The 19,117-nt window shown below is 39.3% G+C and overlaps 1 protein-coding gene across 2 annotated transcripts in view; it reads left to right on the top strand.

The window, feature by feature from the left end:
- AFAP1 (actin filament associated protein 1) overlaps nt 1-19,117 on the top strand; it is a 118,799-nt gene that overhangs the window by 56,577 nt on the left and 43,105 nt on the right. For both annotated transcript variants that reach the window (XM_014936058.1, XM_014936059.1), the window contains 3 exons: nt 1,502-1,599; nt 13,644-13,752; nt 18,145-18,356. In XM_014936058.1, the coding sequence (XP_014791544.1) occupies nt 1,502-1,599; nt 13,644-13,752; nt 18,145-18,356 (419 nt within the window). The remainder of the gene's footprint in view (nt 1-1,501; nt 1,600-13,643; nt 13,753-18,144; nt 18,357-19,117) is intronic.

Raw genomic sequence — 19,117 nt, 5'->3', positions numbered from 1 at the left:
GAGACTTGGATGTGGGTAGCAGTCATAATATGGATTCATCCTACAGAAGAGGAACAAGTGAAAGTTATACTATAAAAAAAAAAATTGGAATGTTTCCCAAGACTAATCCCCCTCTTGATTTGTAGGAAGAAAGAAGAATCTGTGGCCCTTAGAGCCAGTTTATTTTATCAGTGTTGTTTTTCAATCCATGACTTCACACCCAGTGGGACTAGGTTATTATGACAAGAAACATTTCATCATTGATTACATTTTTGAGAATTATATGATCTTGACCAAAAGACATCCATTTGACTATGTAAATATATATTTTAAAAGCTAAACTAAACACTAGGAGCTAAATTCAGTTTAGGAGTAAGCAGGGTACAATCCATTGACTGAATTTTTGCCAGAACATTAAGGAGATGCACCCTAATCTCCCTTTTGATATTTAGGAAAATAAACGATATCATGTTCTTATAAAGTGAGTTCAACTGGGATTTAAATTATTGTGCCAGAAACTCAGAATGAGTGGCTCACTCCTCTTTTTGTCTGGGAGAGAGATGCAATAGTGATACAAAGGACCCTCAAAGCAGCTTTTACATTGAGTTCCTTTTCCCTTTTCAAATTCACCTGGAAAACTATGGGATAATTTTAAAATAAAAGGGGAAGATGGAAATGGTGGGAAAACATGCTCAGTGTGCAATTTTGTTAATGGTGAGCTGGTTTGGACAATGTCCCCCCAGCAGCAGCAACATGCTCCGGGTTGGGGTGTCGTAGCCTCCTGCATCTCCCAGAGCTTGCGTGGACTCGCACTACAGCTGCATGATCGGAGGCAGTCGGGGCAGCAGGGACCCCAGGAAACATGGGTGCTGTGGGGTTGACTGAATAACTCTCACCACTGCTGCAGAGAAGGGAGAGAGGCAGGGTGTCTTCTTCTGCCATCATTCCCATTCTTTTGGCATGAAAGGTGGGTTTGGACTCATTTCTGCACGATGGCCTTGCCTGTCCAAAGTGTGTCATGGGAAGAACTGTTGCTCGTCTCTGCTGGAAAAAGCCAACCAGCCACATAGTGCCCACAGGCTGGCCATGTTTTATGCACTGTACGGTGCCACTAGGACATTCACAGGTGTGTTATCTTCCCCCCATAAAGTGGTTTTTATCTGTATGGCAGACACCTGGCAATGTGTTTGAATTTTAGCTGTTAAAGTCTTTCAGTTCCAGATGGATAGGCAGTTCATAATTATTTCCTGTAAATTTTTTCTGTGTCTGGTATTTGTTGATCCAAATAACATATATGTTATTATCATATAGAGTAAGTCTGTGTTTGTTCTGCTTGATTAAATTCCTGAATTCCCGGCATTCTTCCCGTCCTGTCTTGCTAACTGTACTTGGGAGGTAGGTTGGGAGCAGCACTGTATGCCAGATTTCAATGTGTGACAGTCAGACGTGGTGTCCAAGTGTGGAAAAAATGTCCTATTTGCATCCACCAAAGTGTTAAGTGATGTCTATTGCTCTTCCACAGGTTTTGAAATAAAAGAACATGTACAAAAGCAAGAAGTTGCCAACAGTTTGCCGGCGCCTCCTCAAATGCCTCTGCCAGAAATACCTCAGCAGTGGTTGGTGAGTGTTAATTTATATATATATATATGTAAGAGACAATGTATTTGTGATAAGCACTAACAAAAATATTTACAAGGGGAAGGAGTCTGCAAGTTCAGGGAAATGATTATTGAGAGGTTGACTTGCCTTCTGTTGGAGATTGGCCTGGCCAAGCCCACAGATCCCAGCCAGTTTATTACAATTTTAAGGATCACCTTTTCCTGGAGCAAGCCTTATGAGAAGACTCCCTCTTGATAGCTGAAAAATGAAAGTACAGAGTTTTAAAATGAAGAAAGAGTACTTCCTTTTTTTTACAAAATCTTTAGTGCCCTTCTGTGATCAGTCTCTGGGAAGGAAATTCCCTGCAGAACAAGTAGAAGTGTATGTTCTCAGAGATGTTTATTGCAAAGATAGTGTTTGAGATCTGTAATTCAATTCCACCAGTTGGGAGCAGCTGTCTAGTTGCAGAATAAACTATAAACAAGTCTATCATTCTCCTCTGTTACTGACTTTATGGTAGATTTGAAGAAAACATTTTCAACATTTTTTGAGAGAAGCATAAGCGAGTCACGGTTTAGCCTGTTGAAAGGTGAGCACAGTCTTAGCCCTAGCACTGATAAATTGGCCACCTTTTTATTCTTTTGTGAAAAATGTTGAGCACGGTGATAAGGGCAAGCTGTGGAGACCCGCCTACATGGGCTGAAGCAGGAAAGAGAGATGCAGTTTACAGGAGCAGTACAAACTGGATGACTGTTGTTCTGCTTCATTAAAGTGTGTTACTCTGTTACTGCATTTCTGCCCAGTTCTAAGAGATATGTAAGCCAGTAGCATCTTATGAACATATGAACTAACTTATCAGATCAAATTCTTGGCCAGCCTTTTGTAATAACTTTGATGCTGAATAATGCTGTGTACTTCAGAAAAAAGTGAAAAAAAAAAAACCAAAACAATAAACATGTATTAAGTAGAACACCCTAATCATAGTTTCCCCTAAGCGCTGCTAAATTTTGGGTTGTGACTTGAACAAGATTATTGTTTTTTTTTTAATTTTAATTCTACCTAATCTAATGAAATATGCTGGAATCATTATAGGAAGGGAATGTTTATGCTAAAAACATTCTTATTCAGAGCTGGTATATATACTGTAGCAAAAATTCAGCTAAAAAGGATGCTATAAAATAATTATGCGAGATTTGAATGGATGCAAAAGTGATCTTATTAATATGCAGTAAAACCTGGAGAATCCATTTCATGGTTAACAGTGCCTGAAAATGATTATTTTCTCTAATACAAGATGCATATAGCATAAATTACAAGGGAAGGGGTTGATGAGAGGCAGGAAAATTATGGAAAATGCACAAGGCTTTGAAATGCAGACTTCAGGTGCTAGATTCGTAAACTGAAGCCAGCTGAGATCCTTGTTCTTTCATATTTGTGTAGGTTCAGTTTGGTAAATTGGCTCTGAAGATTCAAGTTGTTTTTCTAAAGACAACTGACCTACTTTTCCTTTCTCATACACTAATGTGTAAATTCCCTTAAAGTTGGTACAGCTGCTGCGAGTGAAATGGTGTGAAGTATGAATTAGGTCCAAGAGGTCAGCACTATTTTTTGCAGTAGTTCAGTTGGGATTTTGGAGTAACAAAAATATTTCTCTGAGATACAGTGGGAATTACTGTGGAAGCTGACACAGAGCTGGCTGGTCTGAAGCATGGTCTTCCCATGTTGAGCCTGGCAAAGCGGAGTTTGAACATGGCCCTCCCCTCTGACCTGCTCGTAACACTGAGGACACTTTCATCTCAGTGAAGTCACCAAGCTGAGCTGGTTTTTCCATCGTGGTGAAAGCTGATTTTTGCCAGTTTTTCTGCAATTCTGTTGCTGCTGTCAGGCAACGGTGGTTTTCACCTCCCTTTCTGGTGTCGGCACCACTTTGAGATCAGCCAGGAAATGTCTCAGGCTTCTCGTTGTCTTGCATTATCCAAATGCAGGTTATAAGTAGTGCTATTTTAAGATGGTAGCACATAGTAATTTGTGAAAAAGATGACAGACTGCTGCTGTCCTGCAGAAGACCAGGTGGAGTCAGAAGTGAAGGACAAGACAATCAGTTTCTTGACCTTTGAACACCGGGGCAAGCTCAAACCACAGTGTGACTATTTAAAAACTTGTCCTGATGTCATGTTGAACTAATGGAATTATCATTAGCTGTTTTCTGGAAACCTTTCTCTGTTAGATGCCTCTTTGCTAGACCCTCATTGTTACTAGATATGATCAGAGACTGTCATATTATCTTTATTTTGACATCAGGCTGGACATCAGTGACAGTGGCTAAGATCTAATATTCCCTTCCATTAGTGTTCCTGCCTGGTGATTTTCAACCTATCCTTAATCAGTGGGCTCCTAAAAATTTGTAGCTGATAATGGCAGTCTGTACATAATTATGTCACTCAGTGACACAAATACTGAGCTACCTTCACTAGCCACTTTTCATAGACCATACTTTCCTAGTCAAGTGGGAGAAATCCCCTGGGCCCACCAGAATCTAGGAATTCTGTTCCAGGTTGCCCTTCTTCACATGGCAATCTGGAAGTCATGTTGTATGGTACCTCTTTTTGTGAGCCATTCAGGACAGAAAGTTTTTCCACTTGCTGAATAACATCTAGTGGTGGTCTCAGGCTCCAGTGGAGACACAACGTGCTGCAGAAACACAGGACTTTACTGGAAGTGGGAATCAGTAACTTTAAATAAACTATGCAGTCTTAAAATCTATGGTTTTAGCACATCAGTTATTGAGCGCAGTGGAAATTAAAGTTTCATTTACACCACTGTTTCTTTTTATGGCACTCAAGGGATTCTGCAGTCAAAAAATGTTTAGTCTGAATTGATGTTTAAGCTTTTACTTATGTAAAGATGTGTGGGTGGGAAGGAATTCAATACTCCTTAAAGTAGTGCCAGGAGCCAGAATTATGTGTGGGCAGGTGCTGTGCAAGGTTTCCTTTGTAAATCTGTAAATAGACCTGCATATTTGCTCAGGCCAAATCTTCTATCAGTTTTGTTATTCATCAGCTCATGAACAAAGAGTATAAAATTCATTTTATTTAGAGACATGCTGTTAATAGTTTAAATGAAGTCTCTGGTTGTTAAAACACATTAAAGCCCAGGGAGTTTTCCTGGACTCAGTGGGCTTTGGACCAGGTCTTAAAATCAAGGTGCAAGGTTGGACCTTGCATGTACTTGAATAAGGCGAATCACTAAGCACACAATCTCTCAGCAATTCTCTTTTTCTGTATACATTCCCTTGCCTACATCTAGTCTAGCAGACTTTCTGTCAAGCTTAGAAAGCACAGATACTCGCTTGCTTTAGCCTGTGCATACAGCTCCTTCAGATGGCCAGGAAAGTAAAAGCTGCAGATAAAGGATGAGAGCTTAAGGGCAGCTCAAGACTCCTCCTGCAGAATTGAAAAGCCACTTGCCTGGGTGCATCAATATGTCCTTGCTAGCATGAATACAGTGCCAGCAGGTAGGGAAGCTTTGTCTGGGTAAGTAGCAGAGGAAATCACCATGTTTGATATAGAGTTATATTGGTTCACCCCTCTTGAAACTGCTGACTGCGAGGGCTTGTGTCTTTTCGCCTGATTTCTCCAGCTCTCCATCAGCAGCTACTTTTATGATATTTCCCCGCACTTGACAAGCAAGAAGCAGGGCTAGATGATGGGTTTGGAGGAACAGCAGAGGCAATGCCCTGCGTGTACCCCACAGTGCTGCAAGGGATTTAACACCTGGGATCCCATCATTGCGCTGTCACCAAGTTGCCTTGAAGCTGAGGCAATAGAGTAAGATCCAGCGTGTCCTGCTGCTCAGATGTGCCTGAGGATTACTGGCATGAATTACCCACAGCATGACAGCGACAGAATACTTCCAGCCTCCAAGCATTTGGTTGTCATATTATATCTGACAGTCGGTGATTTCAGTGCACTGTGCAGTCCAACAAAATCAAATGCAAACAGCACACAGCTATTTTGCATGATTTTCACAGTAAAATTGAGTATATGTTTTATTTTTCTTGGAATTCTGACAATTTAATAATTATTTAACTGCAACAAGTGTCCAGCAAGATGCCAGAACCCCTGTAGATATAAATCAAAGGGATAGGTCATCTTCCTCCAACCCTTTCCTGCAATGTACACAGTCACTCTGTAGGAGTGTTTCATATAAATGGGTTTCCTATTGTGGAGAAGCAATTTGACAGCCTCTCTTTATCTGGCTGCCTGTCAGGTATACTCTCAGATATTTATTAGAAAATGCTCAAAGGAGACAGTGTCCTTGGAGAAGAAAAAAATCATCCTGAAATCAAAAGGATTTTTAAGGTGATACATCACCAATTACATTATTCATTCTCTGAACAATGACCAAAAATGTGCCAGTCTTAAAGATTCTTCTGAAACATGCAGTCAGGCTAGTGCCATAACAAAAGCAAGGGGCTCATCTGCCAGGTGGGTACTTAGAATCTTTAGTTCATCTTGCTTTTTCTTCAAACACTGAAATACAGTTGATATTTTCTGTTCTTCTTAAAAGATAACATTAAGGTAGTATTAGATTTGCAGTTTTTCTCCTTGCAGGAAACTTTTAAAAGCAACAAAAATAAATCCAGCAAAAATTCAGTTGTTGCATTCAGAGCTGGCCAATAGCTTCAGTCTGAATACATCTCAGCAAGTTATTCTGTAATGAAGGAACAACTGACGGGGCCTTCTTGATTATTCAGTGCAGTCACTCTCACTGCAGGCAATTATAACGTATTAACCCTTTCAGAAACCTACCAAAATGTATGTACTAGCCCTTAGATTTCTTTAACCCACTATTTCAATTTGAAAGACTGTTTCACCATCCCATTGTTTGTTGCCAGCCTTTGTCCTTGCATTTAAGTAGCTTTTTTTCCTCACCTTGGTGCCTGTGCCTCAGATGCTCTTTGAAATCACAGTCATATTCCTTTTCGGTTTCATTTCACTCCATTGCATATAAGAGTCTCTATTTGTTGCATTTTGAGCTGTAATTTAATTCTTTTGAAGTAGTTGCCATCATTATTTCTCCTGTGCACCTGCCGTGGGTTCATGTTCCGAGTCTGATCAGGAGTGACCAGAACAACAGAGTCTTCTGGACATGATTCAGTTGTGGAATGCTTTTGGTCATCATATGTGATTGCATAAGGATTAAGGACAAAGCAATGTTTGCAGCCTAATTTTTTTTGATCATGTCTTGCAGGACACTGTAGTTGCCAGCCCCATTTCCCTTGAGTAGGGTTGGTGCCTTACAGTTGGTGACTTATTGCACATTTGCAAGTGGTATCACAGAAAAGATTTAGTTAATTTCCTTCTCAGTTAAATTATATTTTACCTTTATAACAATGTACCATATTTCAAAGTTTTCTTCACGTCTAAGCTGCCAGACTGAGCTTTCCTGACTACCTTTAACTGGAATTCACATCTAAACTGAATGAACTCAGGTCGGGTTTAATGTAGGATTAAACTGCTTCATTGTGAAACTGTATGCCCTCTTTTCTGTCTTTACTAGATGCTGACGATCTGTGACCTCCATAGAAGCAAGCTATTAAATTACTAATGCCATAGATTTGATAGGATATTTTACCACTGGTTTTCATAACATGCTCACACTTTTGGCCTTGGGTTTTTGGTTTCTTGTTTCTATGCTATACTTGTCCATAAAACAACCCCCCTGTGCTGATAGTTAGGAACCAGCCTATTTGCTTTCCTAAACATGCTCGTTATCGTGCTGTGCACAAACACGTGGGTAAGGAATTAGGCCATTAAGTACCAAAGTTTTCTCTTGTTTCCATTTGATGCAGTGCTCAGGCTCTTAAGAGAATATTATCCTAGTGGACATGATGTTGCCCACACTTTTCTCACCATATTGCCTTGTCTTTTTGGCACTGTCATGCCATGTACCCGGATGAGCTTAGTAACTCCTGGAATATGTTGGTGGTTTTGTCCTTGCTGGGGAATAGAGACACTTCTTTGAGTGCAGTTACAATAATCACCTCTGACTGAGGGACTTATGCTGCTTAAAATTCAGATTCATCTTTCTCATGTACTATGCATGAAAGTGTTCCCCAGCATTAATTAAAGCCCATTTCTCTTCTTTGTACACCCAGACCCTTTGTTGGACATGAGTCAACTCTATTGTTTGATCTGAGTGGTGCTTCCAACTGGCTGTGTAATAATCTTATATTATAAAATCTGAATGATATAGAAATTCTGTGGTTTTGTTTCTGGTTCATTCTTTCTCACTTCTGAATTATTTCCTTAGGTCTTCTGGTACTTCCATGGAGTCTGGAGTTTATTTCCACTCCTGTCTTCCATTGAGTTTGGGTGTAATTCCTTCCAGCTATCTGTCCTTTCAGTGATGCATTCTCCGCAACACTCCTTTCAGTTTTATTTAATGTTAATTAAATACAATGGAAAGAACTGAGAGTTAAGCTTATGCCTGGGTTCAGTGACAGGCTGACATTGCCAACAGAGAAATGGAAGAACCCAACCGGGTTCTCTGCTCAGTGGATATATTGTGTTGGTTTCTTACTGTTTCCATTTGGCCCTCTTTGTTGCCATCTTTGCCTTCCTGTTGCTTTGGTAAAGGGTTTATTGTGTTATCTGAGCAGAACTCAGATGTGCTGTATTTTGTGAAATGGCAACTCAGTTCCTGGTGAGGTTCCTGTGTAAATGCTCTCCAATCTTCGGATCAAGCTGTGGAGTCATAGTATGCCCTGATTCATTCTCTAAATGTGAGCAATCCTGTTCAGATCCCTTTCCCATCTTTGGGCTGTGCTTTCTGAGGCTGCAGTCTCTTTGTAGTCACTATACTCTACATATGGCTTTTCCAGAGATACCTTTAATTAGGCATTCACCCCTGAGTCAGCAGACACGCACTCAGGCTGTGTCAGATGTACCTCCACTCCCTGGAGGACAGTGGGCAAAGCAAGTACCTTCTTTTGTTCTTAATCTTAAACCCTAACCAAAAGCTTTGTTTGTGCTTACGCTCATCCTCCACCTGGTAGTCACTTCTGCTGGCGTTTCTTCCTTGCCCTCATTGGTTCCTCTCTGCAGGATTGCCGTGGATTGCTGGGCCTCCCATCATGTCTGACTCCAGCTGTTCATTTCTTGGGCAATTCCTTTTTTCTTTTCCTGGTACCACCTTGTCCCAGAGGCCTGTGCTGTACTTGCTGGGGCACGCTCAGCAGTAGTTGGGTGGGACTGTACCAACAGCCTGTTGTGCAGCCGTGTTACCCACCTTATGGTGGGACTAGTAGGATTACTCTTTTCCAAACGGCTGAGTTTGGTGGTCTTGGGCTGGTTAACTGTCTTTTGTCAGATGTACTCAGAAGTGGAAAAAGTTAGACTTCTTTCACATTACTTGGCTCCTGGTTTTGCAGGGTCCAGCTGACAAGCTGAGAAATTAATAAACTTAGAATACAGAGCTCAGATCAAATGAAGAATTCTTCTCAGCTGCTGCTTGCCTACGCTCAGGCTATTTTTTCACTCCTGCAAAGCTCCATATGGTCTTAACATCCCATACAGTCAGCTCTTTTGTCCTGAATAAATCCAAGGTCCATCCTTGGATTTCCAGGTCCTCAATAGCTGGCAGTAAATTGTGATTTCTTTTCAGTGCCTTGGCAATTTTGATTTTATTTAAAGGCTTTCATACCAAGTGTGTGGCGAGTGTGGGTGCCCAATTTCCAGCCTTTAGATTGGCTTTCTTCATTGGTATGAAGAAGCCTGCTTGAAATGTGCTGTCAGTAATTTTGCCAGTTGGATTGGTATTCAGTTTGTTGATTTATTTTGCTTTCTTGACATCCATTTTTTCACATGTGGGGAAGGGGATCATAAATGCGTTCCCTCTTCCAGGCTGAGGATGCCACAGGGTTGTACAGAGGTCAGGTCTAAGCTTGCTCCAAAGCAAATGGCATGTGCATGTGTCAAGGTTTCTTCTTGACAGCCCACATTTGCCCGCTGGCTTCTGAATAGCTTTATTATGCATTACCAGTGTGTGACCACTTTTCCAGTCTCATGTTGCTGCTTTTCAGTGTTGAGGGGTTACGTAGCAGCTGGCTCCACAGTCCGGCTGGATCCGAACTGGTGGTTGATCTAATAACACACGTGCGAGCATGGCCCTTGAATTGCTGGCAGCCCGTGCCTGCAGCGTGGGTCTACTGACAGTCTCTGCCTCTGTTAAAGTCACTGCTTTCCACTGGAAATCTCCACGTCCTAAATCATTGCATAAAGGGAGGTGTTTCTTTCTATTTCCTCCATAGTGTAAGTCTTCGTTGGGGTGTAAAGTGATTTTATATCCTCAGTCCCTATACGATGACATTTATTTTCCTCTGTATTTCATGCTGCTTTCCACACTATATACTTTCATATTGTCAGCAGATATCAGCTAGACTATCCCTAAAAAAATAATTTCTACCTGTCTTGGTAAGTATCCTTGGACATAAGGGGCAAATAAAGTATTTTATCTCCTAGGATAAAGAAAGAAAGAGTTCATTTGTGGTCTGTGGAACACAGAGGAGCAGGTGGAGGGGAAGACCATAGTATGCCATAAAATTAATATTTCCACTAAGACTGTTTCCTAGTGTCTTGTAGAATCATTAGTTTTACTATCCAGTTAAATATTGATTATTATTTGGAGATACTTGTTTCTTTCTCATAACAGTCCTTCCCGTAAACTGGAGTTGGGCATCCTGTCTTTAATGTCTTCAGAGATCTCAACTCTGTAGTGCGATTATCACCCTGTTTATTTCTTGGTTTCGAATAAAGCATCTTTCATTTTGTCTCTGACCCAGCAACTAACATCTTTATCAGTATTGTTCCAGGATTACCTGTATTATTCTGGGCAACAGTGTCTCACTCATATTTGTCCCTTTTCCTCCTGTAAATTTTTTTTCTAACTCAGTGCTTATTTCTGTGATGGAGCATGGTTATTTGTCTTGAAGGGCACATTCTCTAGTTTTCTTCCTGGTGGCCTGTTGTAAAAAGAAAAATAAAAAGTAGAGGTTTGTGCTAATGCCTTCTTTGCAGGTTGCCAGGTCTTTCCTCCTGATACCACTTAAACTACACATGTCCTAGGGTTTTTGAGATTTAATCCTTTTACAGAATATATAAATAGCTTTGTGGGTTTTATGGCCTTTTTATTTTTCGCAACTAATGAGAAGTTACTGAATCAAGAATTATTTCAGTTCATAATTCATAACTTCATCAGAATTCTTCCACTAAAGAATTGCCAAGTTGAAAGAATTAAACAATACAGCTAGCAATAGTAAAAAAAAAAAACAAACAACACTCTAAATATTAGTAAGTAATATCAGAATGCAAAGGATGTAGCTGTTTATGGTACAGATTTGAGCAAGGTATTTTTATTTTGTATTTAATCAGTTGGATTTTCTTTCAATATTAAAGCAGCCTTGCTTTAATCAGAAAGTATTTAATGATGTATGTTTCTGTTTCTCCTAATAATTTTTTTTTTTAAAAAAATATCTTTTTTTATAATTGTTTTCAACTTTGTTATGGCAAGCACTGCAAAATGCATTTCAGAAAGGAGGGCCTGGTTAATTCAGCAATGGATTCCATCTGTGTTGACGTTGGCTGCACAGCCCAGCCCGCCCCAGCTGTATGAAGTAACTGGTGCTCCAGCAGGGTCGAATTCAGACAAGCACCATTTGTGTTTCATTTCCTTTTTTCTTTCTTTCTGAATAACATTTTGTCTAAAAACAAGGATTTTTTTCCCCCCGATCTTTATTGGAACCTCTTATTTGTTTTTGGATAAAAGATAGCTTTGAAACCTTGGTGCTGTGTCAAGTCAAAATTGGAATGACTCTCAGGATGGGTATTTCCTGGGTGAATTAGGTTTAATAATGATAGGAATTTCATATATCGTATATACACCTGACAGGGAAAATAGTTTAAGGCTAGACCAAGATATTAATATATCTGTCTTATGAAAGGGGTGGTAGGAATCTACACTGCCCCAGGAACAAATCTTGACCCGAACTCACTTGAGTAAGGCTCTGCCCACCTGCATGAAGGGAGAAAATACGAACTCTTTGGAGGCAGCTCTCCCTATTGTGTCTAGCAGTTCAGGCCACACAGAGCTGATGTGTGCAGGTGTGTAGGGCAGAATTCATAACGTGTTGTCAATTTTCCAGTATTAACAAACATGTAATATTTTTTCATGTCCCTTACGCCTGTTGTGCAGCAGCAGCTAACCTGGAAAGACTCATTTATTTTGTGATTATGGGCAGATTTGCAATTTGGGGGGTTTTCAGCAGAATCATGGGGAAACAAAGCTAAAAGTTGTATTTTTTCATTATTTTGCTTCTTTGAGAGATAATTTCACTAGCAAAACTGGTCTGTGAGGAAAACTCACTTGGTTCACATTGTGGAATTGCCATCTTTTATCTGTAATTGAGTTTGACATATGAAGTTGGCTGTATTATTTGATATAGAAGTAATATTAGTGTAAATCTCAATCTGACCAAGAATTTCTGTGTTCAGTTGCGAGTCGGTTCATGAGGAAGTTTCTGATTTTACTCGGTGCACGAAGGGAAGCCAGTGCTGGAAAGGCAGGGTTATTTGCTGGCTCCTTGCCTTCCTGTGCACTTACACAAGCACTGTACACAAGCACTTACCTTCAAGGTGGAATAACCAACTCAATGTGAATTTAACTGCAGAGCACACTAAGGGTGGGACTTGTCTTGCAGATGTTGTTAAGAATTAGGTGTTTGGCGTAGGTGTATAATCGGTAATGAGATTTGGAGATATCTCGCTCTGAAATCTGCAAAGATTAATCCAGCCCTGAAAGTGCCCACAGAAGTAATTTTGTTACAGCTAATGACATGTGTTATTAAAGCTCCGTTCTTCCCAGGTAACTTTATAGCAAAAGAGGCGTGTAGTCACTGTGCTTCATCTATGTTATGTGGAAGAAGGCTCTATGCCTCCCACTAGACTGTTTAGCCCATTGAACTGCAGTCCATAAGTGTCTGTATCTGACCATGAGCAAAGCCCACCCTGACCAGTTTCTTACTTCATTATCTCTGTTCAATCGCTGAGTTTAGCCTGGATCAGTCCAATGCAGACAAACACCATTACATCTCTTTCATTACATGAAAAAAGAGAAAGATGTATTTCTGCTTACAAGTTCTATTTTTTTTCATCATCCAATGAACCACTGGTGTTGGAAAAAGACTTCGGTATTTTCTCTAATATGAAAATATGGAACTAAAAAGCTGTGGCAAATATGAATGAGTTCTATAAAATACAGTTGGTTTGGTACTTGTTAAGGAACTAGAACAGTAAGGTCATATGGAATAAGTCATAGAGTACTAATTTACTTTGTTACTATATCAACATACCAGCAGTTGGTCAGTTTTAAATTTAAAATGTTTATATTTAGAAAAGAGCATTTTAAAATTTGACCTGGTATTTGAAATATTTGTTTTATCATATAATAGTTTCTCGATGTTCCAAACTTCCTTGGTTGTAGCTCAGTTGTCACTATGTAGAAAGAGGATTTTAAAATTTAATGTCTGTATTAAGAATTGATTTGCCATTGAAAAACAAAATACATCATGAAAATATGATCTAAATTATCTGTTCTTTATCTCTGCCAGCCCAGGCTATTTATCTTTTCTAAACTGTCCAACCAAACTGTTGTTCACTGCTGTAATACAAATTATTTCAAACGTAAAATACTAATAAATAAACCTTAACACTGTAAAATGGTCTATGCACAGAAATCTCTTTCCTACAGAGACCCTTTAATTTTCTAGTTCTTAAATATAGCACTCTATCTTTTCAACATTTTTATCACTTAATAGTGATTAGTTGTTAGAGAAAGGACTTCTTTTAATGTAGTTATCTTGATTTTGCTATCCTTAACAATGGCAAGTAAGATGGTACTGTCTTTACATCCCCAAAGGACTCAGTTGGAGTATGTACAAGAAGGTTCTGCTTCCTTATCATGTCATGGATGTTTACTTTTTTGGTTAATTTTCTGTTTTGTTTTAGCCACCAGATAATGGACCTCCACCATTACCAACATCTTCCCTTCCTGAAGGCTATTACGAAGAGGCAGTGCCACTTAGTCCTGGAAAGGCTCCCGAGTACATCACTTCCAGTGAGTAGCATATATCCAGTCCAGTTTCTGAGCAATTGGTAATTCCAGTGTCCTTCAGCTTTCTTGGTATTTGACACCTGCTTCTCTGTTAGTGCTGTGGTGACTTGTCATAAGTGTGGCTTTGACCATGTGGGGCCGGTTCTGGTTGTCCTCACTGGCCATGCATTGGTTTGGTTTGTGGAACTGTTTTGGTTGGCTGGCTCCCACAAGCCATGTTTGATGCATGTGACAGTGTTTTTGTGACTACTCATTTAGTGCAAAAGGCAGAGGATGGCCTCCTAGCTGTGAGGGTGGTGAGACACCAGAACAGGTTGCCCAGAGAAGTTGTGGCTGCCCCATCCCTGGAAGTGTTCAAGGCCAGGCTGGATGGGGCTTTGGACAACCTGCTGTAGTGGGAGGTGTCCCTGCCCATGGCAGGGGGGTTGGAACTCGATGATCCTTAAGGTCCCTTCCAACCTGAACCGTTCTATGATTCTATGAACTGACCACCAGAACATCCTCCTGCAACACACAAATGCCCTTTTTACATCCAAATACTTATTCAAAGACCTGTGCCCTTCAGTGGAGCTAAGCTGGGAGCACACTGGTGAAGCGATGAAATGACTGCTGTGAGCATTTACAGAGGGTCAGTCAACAGGACGTTATGTACCAAAAAGTTGCAAAGGTTTTCCTCTTTGCTGCTTTTTTGTTGGCCGTGGTAATTTATTACTTGTGTATGGCTGATTTACCACTAATCATTATTTACTATGGCCCAAAGTTTAAAGGCATATCTTCTCCCAGTTTATCAACATTTTTATTATTTGAACCAAAACAAATGAATTAAACGATGTCTCTGTTCTTAAAACACATGCATAGGAGTCACCTTAGAATCTTAGTTATTCACTTGTACACTGCACAAACTGAGGGTTTTTTAATTTACTTAAGAAATTCAATGTAAGAGTTTCATATACTGGAAAGCCAGTGAAGGAACATAAACAGTCTTAGCAGAACAGCAAAATCACTCCTCTCTTCATTTCCTCCCTTGAAGTGCTGCAGGGTGGTCCTCCTACACCCTGTAATCCAGTGAACTGCTGATTTGTGTTTTGTCATTAAACAAGAGCCATGCTCAGGCAGAAAAATATTAATAGAACAAATATTAATAGCACTGCTGAAGGATCGCCATGGGGAAAAAAAAAAAGACAAAATATGAAGCTGATTTCTTATTGTACTTAACCATCCAAATCCATAAAAATCTTTAGGGTATCAGCCATGAAAGTTCATTAATAATTCTGTAATTTAAGAATATATATTCAGGCATTTAAATTTCTGTTAGTGTAACTTATCATCTCACTTGGCTGTGATTTTGCTGTCTTTTCTATGTCGTGAACTCCCTATCATCTCTTTTAATTTGTGTTTAAAATATTCAGCTTTTCATCAGTAATAAAGTTGCTTTTAAATTCAATATGCCATTAGTAATGTATCTCCACTCAAGCAAAGCTTCCACTAAATCCAGTGTGTGTAGTAATTAAAACAAGCCAGTAAAATGGTGTATTAACCAAAGATGTAACCTTCGCTGTTCAGACTGTTTGAGGTGGAGAAGACCATAATAAAGAAATGCTAGAAGTATAAGAAGTGCAAGAGTAAACAGTTAAACAATGTTGGGATAGATATCATTATCTTAAGTAAATATTCCTATAGAATATTTTTGTAATGTCATTAATAGCAAGGAGGCTTACATACTCGGTGTCCTTTTTATAAATGCAAACAGCAACAGAAGATTGCAGAATACAGACCATGAAAATGAGATATCTGTAACTTCCCCAAGTCCCTGTAATCTGTTTGTAAACTATCACTTGCATGTAGGTAAAAGCAAGACTGTTTTGTCTTGTCTGATAACTCTCTTTATGAAAAGTCACTGGTCTGTACAGTATTCCTAAATCATTACAGACTAATCTTTGGAATACGCTATTAGAAAGAATGTTAAAGTCCACTGTGGATTTCACCCTCTAACAGTGGAAAATGTTGCTGAGGATAAGTGTGAAAAGCCAATGTCAAAAGAAGCTTGAATAATCAGAAAATGCAGAAGATGAAAAAAAAAAAAAAGGTAGATCAGGAGCACTGGAACATGTATCAGTGAATCACTGTCTCTGAGGCTTTAGTAGATTTAACAAAATAAGTTTATTTTGTAGAGACACTTTTTCTACACTTTTTGTATTTCTCTCTCTTGCCATCTTCCCCACTCCAAGACCCAAAGAATGTGTTGAGTTAAACATATACACAAGAAGTTTTCAGATCTTACTTATAGTTTACTGTCAAGCCTGTTTCATTACCCATTGTGATGAGGCGGTAAGAGACAACAAGGTTACATCACTAGTAGCCTTTCACAACTTACCTTTGTGCAGTTTGCTTCCACAATTTAGCACTTTTTAATAGGAAGTTTACTGCTTCCCAAATTCAGTTCACAGTGAATGTTAGCTTGAAATAATCCTGCTTCAAAATCCTTTGAAATTATACGTGCATGCTGGATTTTTCTGCACAACTTTCTGAAGATCTGCTAAACCTGTTCCGTGTGGGTAGTAGCCTGTCTGTGCTACTAATGTTAAATTAGTCACTTTACAATGTGAACAGAAGCTAGTTTGTGTCCAGAGCCTGAAAGCCTTGTTTTGGTCATGATGCAGCCGGTTTGGAGAAACAAAGAACAGAAGCGGGATGTAGCAAAGAGCAGCAAAGGCGTCAGCCTGGATGATGTGAGTCCTCCAGGGTGGTCACCCTTCCTGCTGTGAGTCACACAGCAAACTCTTCTGGCTGACAGTCCCATAACCCATGGAGAAGAGAAATGTGGGGATTAGTTAATGGGCAGGATATGGCAAGAGGTCCCCAGAGATCCCATTAGACGGTGTGAGGATGGGAGTCCAGAAATGTTAGCCTCAGAATCTCCTGTTGGCTTTCATCCTCCTATGAGCAAATTTGGATGAACAGGCATCTGCTGTGCCCACAGAGTTCCCTCTGCTGATCATACAATTTATTGCTAACATGAAATCTACACTTGGACTGCTTGTGAGTCACATAGGAAGTACTGTAGAATATTGAATGTGAAGAACTTCAATCTCTACTTTGAAGTATCAATCAGGACTTCGTACAATTAGTTTAATCACCTGTGGCTTGCCCATATGGAGCTCCCCAAACCAAACACTCTGTAGCAGAATTGACCAGAAGATGGCAATTCAATTAAATTAAAGAGAAAAAGTTTCAAGAGCTTGAAGTTTTATTTTCATTTTACTTTGGAATCCAGAAATACTATTTTGTATGCTTTTGTGAAAACACCATCACAATCAGAATACTTAGTCTTGATTCAGAGCTGTGAGGTTTGGGAATATCCCATTCCTACTCTGTACGTAGGGAGGAGCTGATGTAGAATAAGCTTTCCAGCAGTCCACTGTCTTGTCCTTTTCCCAGCTGTTCTCAGGTCTCTTTCCTACATCCCATCTGTGTCCCAAATACGTAGCTAAAGCAAATGAGATTTTTCCTCCACCTTCTGGCCTAAAAATATATCAAAGACTACTTGAAATGTTTGGATGAAATTTCAGCTATTGAAAAAATTCCAATCAAGCATCCTCTGTGGAAGCGTGTACCAGTGGATAACAAACATGCTTTCAGATGTTATTATCTGAGGAACTTAGATGCCTACAAAAACAAATAAATAAGTATGGATGGTGGAAGAGAGGGTACTGTGATAATGGCAAATTGGTTTTGTAGTTTAGGGGACTGCTAGAGCTGATTGCATCATTGAAAATGACAGGCCTGAAAGATTGTTTAATTAAAAAGGAGTCTTGCCTTTACATCATTAAACTTAGAGGAGAATTAAACTGTTTAGGCTAACATAACAACACATTTTTTTTCAGAATGCCTTTAGCTCCAGCAAAATCCATAGTTCAAGGAACAGCATTGTCTATTCAACTTTAATTGTATCAGTGCAGGTGTCATATTCAGAGTTTGTTTCTTAATATGTCGTACTAATACTGACATTTCTGTGCCTACATTTTGCATTATGCAATAGGCCAAGATGAAGATGTTTCTTTGTAAAAGAATTACGTATGATGAAGGTATCTGCTATGTAATATTTTGTAAATAATAAAAACCTACCTAAAATTCTAACTATTTATTCCCAGCTTATTCTTTCAATTAAAATTCCCAAGGCATTAGTGTGGGTCTTCTATAAAATTCCATAATGGAACAGGTTCTCTTATTCAATTAACTTAATGTATTGATATTACTAAGCACTGAAACAGTAATCTGTTCATGGCTGACTTTCAAACGCCTTAACTTAAAATGAACCCTGTTGAGATTTTCAGTTATTTCTGTACACTTCATGACTAAATGTTTTAACTTTACTCTTTTATGCTTTTCTTTAAGATTATGACTCGGATGCTATGAGCAGCTCTTACGAATCCTATGATGAAGAAGAGGAAGATGGAAAGGGGAAGAAAATGAGACATCAGTGGCCTTCTGAGGAGGCCTCTATGGATCTGGTGAAGGATGCCAAAATCTGTGCCTTCCTCCTTAGAAAGAAACGGTTTGGGCAATGGACCAAACTACTGTGTGTTATCAAAGAAAACAAACTACTGGTAATTTTTATTTTTGTCTAGCTATAGTTCCTTTGTACCTTTTAGATGATGTATTTATTTTTACAGGAATCTGGGTTTTGGAATATGTTCTGCAAACACTGGCCAAGTCTACAGTAACCTTACAAAAGAGCTCCGTCATGATTTACCCAAGAAGCAGAGAAGCACTGAAATTATAAGTATATCATTTAGTCACTTAGAAATTTGGTTTTTATTGCACTTAAACTTAAACCCAGGCAGTTCCCTGATATTGGAAAGAAAGTCTGGCTTATTAGGTTCTAACATATTTCATTTGGAAAAAAATTTGCTGAAACTGTAAATCCAATCTTGCATTCCCTGGGGACCAAAAATCTCATAGGGAGCTTTGTGTATGAACTGTTGGATCAGGCTGCTGGAGAGAAAAGTCCCTTGTTAGACTGAGAATTCACTTGGCAGCATATGCCATGGTAATGTATACACTTTAAACTAAACCTTTGCCATCTGTTCTGCAGTAATTACAGATGCAGTATTCACATGATGCGCAGCTGCATTATAGAAAGGAAAGAAACAAGTGGATGTATTTGTTCATTAAGCATATCTGTTATGTTTCTCTCTGATTGGAGGCACCGGTAAAAGATTCCATAAGTTAGTAAATTATCTGCTTATAAATGTCTTTCTGTTTTCTGAAAAGAGAGCCTAATTCAGGGAAACACTCATTTCTGTGTCATTATAAGTGAACTAATGCTTACAGTAATAAATAAGTTGGGGTATTAGGCACTCCCTGT

This window comes from Calidris pugnax, unplaced genomic scaffold, assembly GCF_001431845.1.
Source record: "Calidris pugnax isolate Ruff unplaced genomic scaffold, ASM143184v1 scaffold14, whole genome shotgun sequence".
Taxonomy (NCBI): domain Eukaryota; kingdom Metazoa; phylum Chordata; class Aves; order Charadriiformes; family Scolopacidae; genus Calidris; species Calidris pugnax.
Note: the sequence above shows the minus strand (reverse complement) of the source record. Positions and strands in the feature narration are given on the sequence as shown.